Raw genomic sequence first — 13,088 nt, 5'->3', positions numbered from 1 at the left:
TGTTACAGTACGTATCAATGTCTTGCCTCAGATTTTGCGCCTCACCTTCCACCTTGACCTGCGCTGTGCTCTGTGACCCTCCGGCCATACAGCGATACTGCCCTCCATCCATCCCTACCAGGCCATGGATGGTCAGCTCTGCGTGCTTCCCCTCTCTCTTCATGCTGTACTTATGAGAAGTCTTCAGAGCCGTGCGCCCTTTAAACCAGCGGACCACCCTGGGGGAGGGGGCGAACTCGCAGCTCAGGGTTACAGAGCTGTTCTCTTTGGCTTCCACGTCCTCCAGGTGTTGGACCACCTGAAGGGGGCGCTCTAAAGTGGACAGGTTCAATGCCGGTGACAGGAGAAAAACAGTGTTAACGATTGCACTATTAGGATGTTGAAGTTCAATATTGTGTGTGCTGTTTGATATTGTGTGTATTATTTAAGTATTATTACTTTTTAAGTATTAAGTACATCTGCACAGGATAATTATGGGACATATAAAATGAGGTGGGAGAAAAATAAAACAGTATCAAATTCAAGTAAAAGAATATAAAATATAAGGCTTATTTTCATTCTTTTGATTTGATTTATGGATACATGGTGTAGGATAACAGTATTTTTAGTGAAAAGGGTAAGGGATAATTATTTTAGCGCTGATAAAGAATAAAAGTGAGGGTGGGGGGTGGAGATAGGTAGAGATGGGTTAAAAAAAGTACACTTGCACAATCAAATCCAGGATGACGATGGGAACTTCTAAAGAGACTTTGACATGGTTGTCTCAGAAAGATTTTTTATCACACTTTTTTTCAGTTGTTAAAGCTAATAAAATATATAATGCAACAGTGGACAGGGTCAAACCTAAGTGCATAAGTATTATCTGTGATTCCCATTGAATAATGAAAGCTGCACAGTAGTACCACCTCTGACGGTGAGCTGAGCCGTGGAGTGGCTCTTGCCAGCGGAGAAGATTACGGGACCCGACATTGAGCTGTCTGTGGAGGTGAAGCAGAGACTGTGGCAGGTTCCTTCCCTATCGATCTTCACCACAGCACTGGGCTCCAGCACTGCCCTGTCCAGTGTCCATCTTGGGGGCCTTCCGGACTTCAGATTGGTCTCCACCTGGAACATGGCCGGCTCTGGCTCCATCACTTCCATGGAGGTCATCCCCCGTACTATCTGCATAGCCTGCTCTGCACACAGAGCCATGGATGTGAGTGTGGATGTGGCAAAGTAGTACGGAAAATAACACATCTGATTATTTTGTTAAAAAATGTCATGTATATGATACTTTATATAGCTGCAACTTTAAAAGAAACAGCTATTCAAATGCATATTTGCATTATGCATGTGTTCTACATGCTGTCTCCATTGTTGGTGGCGGGGTCCACCTTTGCCTTTAAGAATACAAAGATTGGGCACATGCAAGAACTGAATCCGCAGTGAATTTGATAAACCAGTGTCGTTAGTTGTGGTCAGTAAACTGTCTATATGGATGAATGATCACAAAAAAGAACAGCACACTCAGATTAAAAAATATCCCCACCACATCAAGCAATCAGTAAAAAAAGAAATCTATTATTATACAGGCCAACTTTCGAGAAAATAATTTCACCGTCTTAGAGCAAAGATAAGGGGATAACAGGGAAATTTGCAGTTTTTCATATAACTCCGATACTTGGTGTAATTCACCCAAGACGGATAACGGATTAACTTTTTAACATAAGTGACAGCATCTCACCCTCCACCAGAAGCTGACAAGAGGTCTGGTCATCTCCGGCGTCGCACGTGTAGGTGTCCTCGTCCGATGAGCAGATGTCGTCAATGGTCAGCTGCCTGTAGATGTCCTGGCTGATCAGCTGATACTTTTTACCCGGCGCAAGCTCCCTTCTGTTCTTGTACCATTTGACCTGAGCGTTTGGCCTCGACACCTGGCACTCCAAAAGGCCTCGGTGGCGATACATGGCTATCTTGACCCTCAGAGGACGCAAAATTTGGACTGGCAGCTCTGAGGATGGGAAAGAGAGGCCTTATCGCATTGATACAATAGCATAGTTATTTTGCTTTATCCCATTATGCAAATAGGTGCATTAAAGGGAATGATTTCCATGGATTTTGTTTTCATCTTGCAACTCATATGCCAGTTTCTTTGCATTTTTTTTAACCCATTTACATTACATTCCTTACCGTGTGTCTCCATGCCTCATCGATATTAATGCAATGTAAGCATCATTTTAATATACTGTATCAATTACGCTACCTAAAAAGTTCTGAAATTGTAGCGATAATCATGACGTTGCGAATGTGGCAGAATTCCTGGTGATTGTAGATGATGGTGTCTCACCTTTAACTGTCAGAGTAGCGTAGGATGCAACGCGCTCTGCAGTAAATTTGATCTCTCCAGCGTGCTCTGGCCTGACTGACTTGAAGCACAAGGTGTGAGCTTTACCTGAAAATCAGTCAAACATTTTTTTAGGGCCATGATCACTGGGACTCAGTTCTACAGTTCTGCTATAGAGAAGGCACCCTATTGAAGTTTATTCTTCACGTCCAAAGATCTAAAATGAAATACAAAATTACATAAGACAGGGTGCCTGCAAGCATCAGATTCAAATGCTATGCTTTCAAGACAAATTGTAAGGACTTTTAAGGAAATTAACGTATCTGCAATCATTTATTACAAGTTTAATATACAGTAAGGTAATATAGTGCAGGGCAAAGGTAAGTATTAGGTAGAAATAGGATGGGTTAGATGATTCTATGAGCCGGTGTTATAGCAGTTTCCTTTAGGTCAGGTAGCAAGGTGATAATGAATACATGTAAAAGCAGCACTATGTAACTTTTGGCATTTGGCGCCCCTACTGATTACTATTACAGTTTCTGATTACAATTACACTTCTACACCACTGTCGTAAAACTCTGTCCGGTGTCCGAAAATAATTTATTTCACCGGACAAATTTTAACCTTATCAGTCACTTTTCAATAACAAGTCAAAATAATCAGTCTATGTTATAAATATTGACAAATATATACAGATATAAAGTACGCCTGGGTTACAGCGCCCCTTGCATGGACCTCACTCTGGGAAGAGAGAGCTCGGGGACGGACGAGGCCCCCTGCTACCGTTGTAGGTACCAGATGTGCTCGGCCTGGCAGATCTTGGTTGAAACAAACCAGAGATTTCTTAATGATTTGTCCGTCTGCAGAGGAGATCGGCGAACGGGCTCCTGAGCAGCCCAGCTGCGGTACACCAAATCTTTCGGCTAAAAGACTCGCGCGGCTCTGCTTGCAGTCCAACAACGCCGAGAGGAGCTACGACGTCACCTCCCAGAGACAGGAGGTGTGCAACAGCGTGCTGGAGGAGAGCCGGCGGCTAGCAGGAGCAAGGCCAATCTCCCTCTTCCACCTGCAAGGCCTAGATAGGCCAAATTTCAGGATGATCACGATACACATATACAAGCCTTACGTGTCGGATCAGGCTGTGTCAGCGTTCCTGGGCATTCACGCGGTGGTGCTGACAACCCGAGGTGCCTAAGGACAGCAACGGCTATTTATTAGGTAAGTGCCAGTATCAGGTCCTCCTGGGGCAGGATGCAGCGGAGATCGAGGGGTTGGCCCACCACCGGTATTCTTCTACATCGGGGCGGATAGGGGCTACATATTTTATGCGAGACAGCCGGCTTCTGCCGTAGGTGCAGGGCTAAAGGCCACGCAGAGGGAGCATGTGGCCAGCTAAGGTGCAGGTTCTGTCAGGCCCTTGGGCACGAGGCAAAGAATTGTCCAGAGCCCAGGGCCTGCCACATCTGCGGGTCGTCCAAGCACCACGCCAAGGGGTGCAGCAGGGCCTACGCTGCCCCTTTGAGAGGCAAAGGTGGCACCAGGAGGGGCTCAACTGCGAGCCTGCACCTGCTCCTTCTGTGACTGCGGTGGGCCATGCGGCTGATCCGCCTGCTGTTTCGGTGCTGGTGCCCCCCGCCCCGGTGTGCCAGCCTCGGGGGGCTCCGGGTTTGGCGCTGCCCGGCCCGGGATCTGGGGGGGCAGCCTCCAGGGAGCCCCCTCCTGTGGCAACTCCTGCACAATTTGTTTTTTGCAAGAGGTTCATTTGAGGGATGAGAGGGATGTGGGAATTTTTATGAGGGAGTGGGACGGGGGGGTTGGTCTGGAGTGTGGGGGGTTTCACAGGTATTTATTTGGGGACAGGGGGGTGAGGGTGGAGGTTTTTTTGTTGTGGTGCAGGGGAGAGTGCTGGTGGCGGATATTGCTTATGGGGGCTTTTCTTTGAGGGAATTTTTTTTTATGGGTCACAGGGGGTGAGGGAGAGGAGGGAGATGGTCACCAGTCTCGGACCACACCTGGCCACCAACAGACAGGTGATCATTGGGGGGGATTTCAACCTGGACGTAGGGAGGGACAATCGTCGGGTCTTTGTAAAGGGGTTCATGTCTGGGCACGGGTTGGTGGAAGGGGGGAGGGCTGTCACCCCGTGACTGGGCGGTCCCACATAGTGTAACTACTGGGGGATTGAGAGGAGGCTGGACTACGTTTTTCCTTCAAGGTCCTTGAGTGTGCTGTCTGGGTGGGTGCTCCCCGTCTTTTTCTCGGCCCACGATGGGGTCCTCTCTCGGGTCCAGTCCTATGCTCCGGTTTTTGGCCCGGGGTACTGGAAGTTAAATCCTGGTATCCTCAAAGAAGATCAGTTCTGCGGCAGCCTCGTCCTCTCTGTGCCGGAGTGGTAGAATGGTGGGAGGTGGCTAAGGAGAGGATTAAAGCTCACGACATTAGGTATAGCAAAAGGAAGGCGAAGGGGGAGGTACTTCGCCTGCAACACCTCCTCGAGCTTGAGTACGCTGTGGGGAACCTTGGCGGCACTGTAGACAAGCGAGCTTGTGACTCACTTAAAGCGCAGCTTAGTGAGGTCTACAAGAGCAGGGCCAGTGTATAACTTCTGCAGTCACGTTGGGAGTTTGCAGAGAACAAAGAGATGCGCTCCGCTGCCTTTTTCAGCTCCGTTACGACCAAGAAGGCACGGCAGGTGTTCACGGGTGTCAGAGACAGCCAGGGACAGGTGGTGACAGAAGCGGAGCCGATGGTGAGGGGCGCCACAGACCACTATCGCTCCCTTTTCTGTGAAAGGGTGGTCGCTGAGACCTGGGCAGAAGCCCAGGTGCCGCCTCACCTGGCAGAGGCTTTGGAGACCCCCCTCACTCTGGAGAAGCTTGAGGGTGCCCTCCGAAGGATGTAAAAGCAAAAGGTCGAGCGGCCTGCCGGTTGAGTTTTACCTCAAGTTCTGGGGTGTGCTGGAGGTGCTGACCGAGGTCCTGCGCGCAGGGGTTCTTGGAGGGTCGATGGCTAAGGGGGGGATTTCCCTTCTTTTCAAGAAGGGCGATTCCTCTGACCTTAATAACTGGCAGCCATTGACCATGCTGTGTGTCGACTACAAGCTTCTAGCTAAGGACCTCGCCGACCATCTGCGCACAGTCCTCCCAGATGCAGTCCACATGGACCAAACGTGCGGAGTGGCTGGGCGCTCTGTGAGGTGGAACCTCCAGCTCATCAGAGACGCCATCGCTTGGGTGGAAGATAGAGGTCAACCCCTTATAGTGGTAGGCCTCAAACAGGCCAAAGCCTTCGATAGGGTTCACTGGGGTTTATGTTTAAGGTTTAAGGTTAGGTTAGGTTAGTAGGTTTAGGGAATGGTTTTGTTGGGTGGCTGCGTACGTTGTACACGGCTGTGGGGAGCACGGTTTGTGTCACCTAGGGGAACTCTTTGGGTTGCACTCAGGGGTAAGACAGGGGTGTCCGCTTTCATCCCTGCTCTTCATCCTAAACATGGAGCCCCTGGTGGCAGCCATTCGGAGTGTGAGGACTGCTGGTACCAGGCAGCGGCGGCCTTAGGGTCAAGCTGTCCCAGTATACGGATGATACCACAATTCCTGTACGTAGAGGCGTAAAGCACTTTTCCTGGGGTTTCGTACCCGAAGTTACATGGTGCAAGAACCTGGGGCGGGGGGGGGCTGGGGGATGTGAAAGAGGTGCCATTCTCAAGATTCAAGAGGTTTATTCGTCACATACATACATACATACATACATCTCCATATTACAAGTCAGTGTACCATCAAAATGATTCCAAAGCTGTTATTTTAAGGTAAAAAAAAAAGTTATAGTGTTAATTTAATAACTTACTTTGTTTTCCAAGCACTTCAAACAGGCAAGTGCGAGGATTTTCTTGGATTTCTAGTATGAAGTGAGCCGACCTAGACACGCTGCAAAAGCATTTTTTGTTTTGTTTTTAGTTTTTCAAATACTCATGTCAGAGGTTGCACCGCCCACCCTGGTGTCTGATCTTGATGTTGTCTCCAGGACGGATTCTGCTCTCGTCCCTGTACCAGCGTCCGTCCACGTCCTCCTGGTTGACCTCGCACTGGAAGGTCACTGCCTGACGCTCCATCGTGTCCACATCCTCCAGCTCCTTCACTATGTAGATATCTCTGGCTGAAAAAGAGAAAACGGTGAATGAAAAGACTAAACAGAACAAATTCAAAACAAAAGATGGAAATAGTTCATTTATCAGTTGGGAGAGGAACTGGAAGCCCCCGACAATGTCTTTACTGGCAATTTAAATATTAATTAGAGAACAAAGAAATGCTTTGGTTCTAAGATCTTCACCAGGACAATATATAATATAAATATGATAAAGATATTTCCCTCATGAAGGTCTTAGGAATGAAATGTTGCTTTGTTCTCCAATAGCTCATTTATTTTAACTCAACTTATTAACTGCATCAAATATGGCATATGACTAAATAAGCTACTTAAAAAGAATGTTTGCTGTTTTAAAACATATATTTTGCAATAATGACTGGCTGGCTGCACATTATCTCACTTATTACAGGACTAAATATTACACTTACTAAATAAAAGGATACATTGAGACCTGATATTGTTTGGAAATTATTATATAACTCGTAGTTTGATAATGATTAGTATGCCTAGCACAAAGTGATAAAATGTTTGGCTATCTTTTGAGATTTGGTTCTAGGAGGGTAACTCTTTATTATTTTTTATATCAAATATTTATTTGATATATGCAACATTACTTCAGGAATCACGTGGCATCCTGCTGCCCCTGCACCACTCCTGTTCCTCTTCCCCTAAGAGTTTCCCATTTTCTTTTGCAGTCTTCAACTAATGATAAAAAAAAAAATACAATAACAAGGCATTGCTACCTACTGTCTCTCTCTTTGTGGATGTATGTAAGTGTGTGAATGCACATACAGCAGTCTAAATTATATTCTAGTGCTACAGGGATGAAATTTTGTAGACTATTGGTAGAGTATTTTTGTAGACCAACCCTGTAGTCAGCATCGCCCTCGTTCCCTCGACCAAAAGCCAAGGGATTTTGGATTATTGCAGAAAATAAGCTCTGTGGCAAACAAAAGTTGATGATACTTACACGTCTTGTTCAGCAAGATTATATTTACAAATTACGACTTTTATGATTTTTGAAGTGTAAATTCAATCGCCAGTCACGTCAGGCTATAAAGGAACTACACCACGGTTCCATCACTTTTACGTCACCACCACTAAGCTTCCAACTTGGAATTTGAGATGAGATAAGTAGTTTAACACAACAAGAGGTTAAAGTGAGTAAATGAGTTTCCAGGCTCAGTGTGATGAAATTTAATGTCCCTGACAAACTCATTCAGCCACTTGTTAACAATCGCCTGTTTTAAGACATGTAAAAATTTCAAAATTCATTAGTGGGGTATTTACTGATGTATTCTATGTCATAGAACACAACATGAAAAACTCTTTAGCTTGTGTTAACCACAGACGTTATTTCAGGCATCGAACCAAAAAGCCATTCAAAAACCCATCGACTTCCAAACGAGGGAACCCGAAGTACAAAAATAATAACAACAACAATAACAATAAACAAACTAATTTCCAGGTTTTAGGACTCATTACTGCAGCACTCTATGCCTGGCAGATTAACTTCACAAAATATATTCCCATGTGTTCTGACCATGTGATTTGTGCTGTATGACATCATACTGTAGATGGAAAATGCAGTCTCCAGGGGAACTTCACCTTAACAGAAATCCAACTTGGACTTTTAATTTTTACTCCCAGTGCACCATGTAATAAACCTCAGCAGGGATCCCAACTACCTCCCAAATCTTCTTCCATGCATCGTTTATTTTATAACGTCTGGAAATGAACAGAGCCACATCATAAAGTACCAAAGTCAAGGGTCTGTTCAGGGTTTTTTAGCGGACGGACAAGTGGAAATGCATTACAGCTGCCACGGGTCAGAGCTAGTTAGCATTAGGTTGAAATCCGCTCAACTTTCTTCCATCGCCTATTCTCTGAGATGACGTTGCGTCGCACTGCTTTGCTCCTCGTCGCCATCTCCCATTGGAAATGAAAGACTTCCGGCCGCTTTGCCGCTCCTTCAGCTGATGTGAGTGTATGGTATGAAAGGTATTCACAGATGATTGTGATATTGGCCAGTCAGAATTGAGTATTCAACAGAGCCAAATGTACTTTACCTTTACCATTAAACACTCCCTGTGAGTGAGACAAACTATTTCTTCTGGTCTATTCATCATCATCTACTTTTACTATTCTTAATGAATGAATGGGATGGGTTGAGTTTCTGTCAGTTTCTCACTTGGACTCGCGTTACATTCTCGACTTGGTACCAATATATATCTGACATCTCTGGCATCATTTTTGAACTTGTTGAGTTTTGAGATGGGTTCTCCAATGTCCTCACGAATGCTTTTCGATTTGAATTTCTGAACTGATATAGTACTTTACTGTTGACCTTGAGCTCAGCTTGTCTCTTTATTCGATCTGTACATTTCATGTACACCAGGCTACCTAAGCCATTTCCTGTCATTATTTCAACATGCAACATTTCTCTCTATTTTTAGTTCGCTTTTTTGGAAAAAACGTTGAGATCAAATGTTCATATAGTCCTCAATCATAGTACAGTCTCAAAGGGCTTTTGTTGTGTAAAGTAAAAGTAAATTGTGTAAAGTAAAGTAAAGTTATTATTATTAATTATTATTATAATTAATTAATAAGAATTATAATTCATAGTTATTACTAGATACTTCATAGATACTTTCACATGGATTTCTGAGGTCTACAAAAATTACGTTCCCTCAGGTCTCAGTCTTGATCTCGCCTGTTGAGGAGCTCTTATAACGTACCTGTTACCGTGAGTCTGGCTGTTGTCTCGATGCTGTTGGCCTGGAAGGAGAAAAGGCCGGCGTCTCCCAAAGCCACCCTGGTCAGGGTGAGCGCGTGCCTCTTTCCGTGGGTGCTGAGGCGGCAGTGGGGCTTGGACTTGAGCTGAACCCCATCCCTGGACCACACCCCCTCGATGTAGGCCAAGTTGAGAGTCACCTCAAAAGAGCAGCTCTCGCACTCGCACACTTCCACATTCTCCAAGCCCTTCACCACCTGCAGGCGATTCTCTGAATGCAAAAAGTACATAAACGCTCATACAGATAGAGTCTGATTATAATCATTTACCCCACTGTAATAAAACATACGTCATACGTGTGAGAGGGTCATACTTACTTGCAGCAGCTACTTTCCCTCCTGCTTTAGTGTCTCCCATGTCGGAGTGATTCTCTTGTCCAAGGAACTGAAAAATCTGTGACCCCTGAAATACAAATTGACTATTGGATATCAATAGTACTATAAATAAAACTAGTCTTTCACTGCTAAGTAATCACATTTACACCTGAAAAAAATATTTACACTGTGGCCATCAACTACAGGTAATGATTATTTTGCGATAGCGAGATTGCCGAACTCAGTGGTTCTCAATGTGAGGTCCGGGGACCCCCAGGGTTAGGGTTAGGGTTACTGGTTCAAGAGGTTCGAAGGCGTCACCAGAGAAATTATTGATAATTAAACTTCACCATTAGTTAATTTAAAAGACTTTGGGACCATGGAAGAATGTCACTAGTGACTGAGTGATCCTAATTTCACTGTTATCTCCCTAACTAGTCTAGACACGTATTGTATGGAGGCTTGGACTAAATCATATCTAAGAATAAAAACCGTCTCAGATGGGGATCGCAAAAACATGTGTAACTATTTGAGGGCCCTTGAAATGAACAACTAAAAAAAAATCGGAATTGCTGGCTCAACTTATGTAATGAATTACTAAACTGAAATGTATGTGCTGTCTTTTTTTTTTAATTATTCTTTATTATTCCTTTATGACAGAGGGATGAGTCATATCATCATCTTGTATATAAACCTTTTGACACGATCCTGCAGTGACAGATCCAAAAATGCAGGCCAGGCATTGCTGCCGCATGGCTCATCCCAGCTGTGTCTTGTCCATTCCTCTCCGTATCTCAAAGGAAAGGGTATCTCTAAATAATAACCGTTACTCACTGAACTAATTGGTGCAACATTAATTGTAAGTGAAACAGATTTGACCTCCACTCACCCACTGGTTCCAAGGGCTTGACCTTTCCAAAACATGTAATGGAGGAATGTGTGTGTGTGTGTGTGTGTGTGTGTGTGTGTGTGTGTGTGTGTGTGTGTGTGTGTGTGTGTGTGTGTGTGTGTGTGTGTGTGTGTGTGTGTGTGTGGGTGTGGGTGTGTGTGTGTGTGTGTGTGCTTGCGCACTCCTGTGAGTGTGTGGGTGTGTTGGGGGGGGTGATTACCTCATCAAATAATATGCCATATTTATCACACGCTAGCCAGCAATAATCACAACCTCAAAAGGTTGTGTAATAAAATCCAGTTTGATAATTTATGAAAAGGTTGTTCAAGTGCTATTAAAATATGTAGCATTTATATATAACTCAAAGAAGATATAAAGTGTTGCATTGCAAATGACTGAACATTTCTAAATGAAGTCCTACAGTATAAACAACCATATCAAGATGATATTAACTTGATTTATTGATATTTATACTGCAATATACTCCTTGATTTTAGGACTGCTCTATAAATGCTACACTGCTTTCTTTTCTACTTAGAGTTCTGTTTTAAGTCATAATGCCAGACAATGATAAAATATGTGCGATTACACCAAAGCACATGCGTCCACACAAGCTGCTGTGAGGAACCCACCTTGAACTTGAGCAGATGTTTTTATGGAGAAGAACGTCTCCTCACATGCCTTTGTGCTGCATTCGACAAAACATCCACCACTACGACACCATTGCAAAAAATTTGTGCCGGAGCCTCGTCTCGTATCTCACCAATTCCTCCAGATCACAAACAAAGCTTTTGTCTAGAAAAGCATGTCCAATGTCAGCAGGCTGTGTCCCAGTCCCTAAAGCAGACAGCGGAACGCTTTCTCTCTTTTTTTTTTTTTTTTTTCCTGTGCATTGGTGAAGCCTAGTGCCGAACAGCTGACATATCTGTCCTCAAAGACGAGCCTCCAAAATAGCCTTCTGTCATTATGGGATCCAAGATAGCCTTGGCTTTACTTGAGAGCGGCAATTCCTGTTTTGCATCAATAAGCCTATCACCAACGGTCAAATTGTATTTAGCACTTAAGCTTTGATGGTTCTCCCCATTTTTTTATGATTGAACCAGGGGAAAGGCTTATTAGCGAAAACTCAGATATTTAATCAGGATTTAAATACCAGGAAGTTGATGCGGCTTCATCACAAACATGTTAACATCGCTGACCCATATCATGCTGCTACACTCAAGCTTTAAGTTAGAAGGATAGAACTCCATCGAGACTCCTTCGGGAGTTTCCGCCAGAAAGGTCACCGGAGATTAAGTGATTTGAAGCTTCCATTTCACTGGGCGATCACTTCAGAGCCCACACATGAAAACACATGAAGAAAACAGCTTGGTATTTTATATTTGGGAGGCTTATGCTTTTGTCTCAGTAGTACAGGTTGAGAAAAGTCTATCGCGGTGCTTTATTCCGGCTCAAATCCATTCATTTCACACACTGGATTGTGAATATTATTTTTTCAGATGACCAGCACATTTTGTCCTGCATATCTTCGGGTAACACAGGAAGAATTTTCAGTTTTTGTGGGGTTCCCTGGTTGTGAGCACCCTCCCCCCAATTGTTTTCATGTGTGTTTGATGGACAAGCCCATGTGGTTGTGAGCCCCACTAAGTCCAGTGAAACCCTATCGAAGGGATAATCTCTGTGCCATCTCACTCTCACGAGAAAAAAACAAAACAAAACCTCACCATCACCGAGGCTGGAATGGTGACGTACATAGCAGAAGCCCTCGCGTTTTTTCATGTCTCCGTCTGACAATTTCTTTGTAAAAGTCAAGGATAATTTCCCTTCATTGATTCTGGTCTGCATCTCGCTTGATTAAATCAATGGAGCGGGTCTGAATGAATCAGAGGGAAGACTTAAACCACTGCCCAAACGTTTCCAGAACTGAGTCTGAGTGTGAGGAGAAAGAAATTCAGACCTGTTTCCTCTTTTACGATCATATTATTTGTTGGTTAGACAAATAATGTATTTCGCCTTCCACTCTATTCGCCATTTTCATTTTTAAAGTCTAATCCTCATGAAAAGTTTGAAGAATTTGGTCATAGGATTGTAGGTTTCCTCATTGTAGATTGACTGAGACCATGAAAAGTCAGAACCCAGGTCTGTGGATAATCAACACGATCAATGGCTCAACGTGAGATCCAACCCAAAAAGGTAGGACCTCACGTGTGTGAAGTGTTCCTATTATTGACGTTAGGCGGCCGAAAATAGAGTGGCGCTGAAGGCAACTGCGGCAATGACAAGATGTGTTGAGTGAATTTAGAACTCGACAAAACAGCTGAACACTCCACCTATAAGCTTTGGGCTCCAGGTTTGGACACACTCACCCGGTGTCTCAAATCTCGTATGGTCCGGGCAGCGTTGCAAGTTTGGATGATTTTCAGGGCGGGTAATAACTGGCAAGTTCTTTATCTTTTACAAACGTCATGACCAATAAGGTTTAGTTGATGATGCTCCGCTCCACTCCATGTGCCCGTTCCCGATTTCTCCAAAAGAAACAAATAAAAACAGTGTGTTTTTATTTAAGATTTTTTCCTCCGTGTCCTAATTGAAGTCAATTTTTAAAAAGCCCTGTAAATCCCATTC

General features: G+C 44.3%; 1 protein-coding gene across 4 annotated transcripts in view; it reads right to left on the bottom strand.

Annotated features, from left to right (window-relative positions):
• obscna (obscurin, cytoskeletal calmodulin and titin-interacting RhoGEF a) overlaps window positions 1-11,383 on the bottom strand; it is a 67,944-nt gene extending 56,561 nt beyond the window's left edge. For all 4 annotated transcript variants that reach the window (XM_080003604.1, XM_080003606.1, XM_080003605.1 and 1 more), the window contains exons 1-8: window positions 11,096-11,383; window positions 9,578-9,662; window positions 9,205-9,471; window positions 6,314-6,475; window positions 2,327-2,431; window positions 1,724-1,990; window positions 906-1,175; window positions 46-312 (exon numbers count right to left, since the gene is read on the bottom strand). In XM_080003604.1, the coding sequence (XP_079859730.1) occupies window positions 46-312; window positions 906-1,175; window positions 1,724-1,990; window positions 2,327-2,431; window positions 6,314-6,475; window positions 9,205-9,471; window positions 9,578-9,617 (1,378 nt within the window). In that variant the 5' untranslated portion in view covers window positions 9,618-9,662; window positions 11,096-11,383. The remainder of the gene's footprint in view (window positions 1-45; window positions 313-905; window positions 1,176-1,723; window positions 1,991-2,326; window positions 2,432-6,313; window positions 6,476-9,204; window positions 9,472-9,577; window positions 9,663-11,095) is intronic.
• Between the last annotated feature and the right edge of the window lie 1,705 nt (window positions 11,384-13,088).

This window comes from Zeus faber, assembly GCF_960531495.2.
Source record: "Zeus faber genome assembly, chromosome: 1".
Lineage (NCBI taxonomy): Eukaryota > Metazoa > Chordata > Actinopteri > Zeiformes > Zeidae > Zeus > Zeus faber.
The sequence above is the reverse complement of the archived record's forward strand: the minus strand, read 5'-3'. Positions and strand labels throughout refer to the sequence as shown.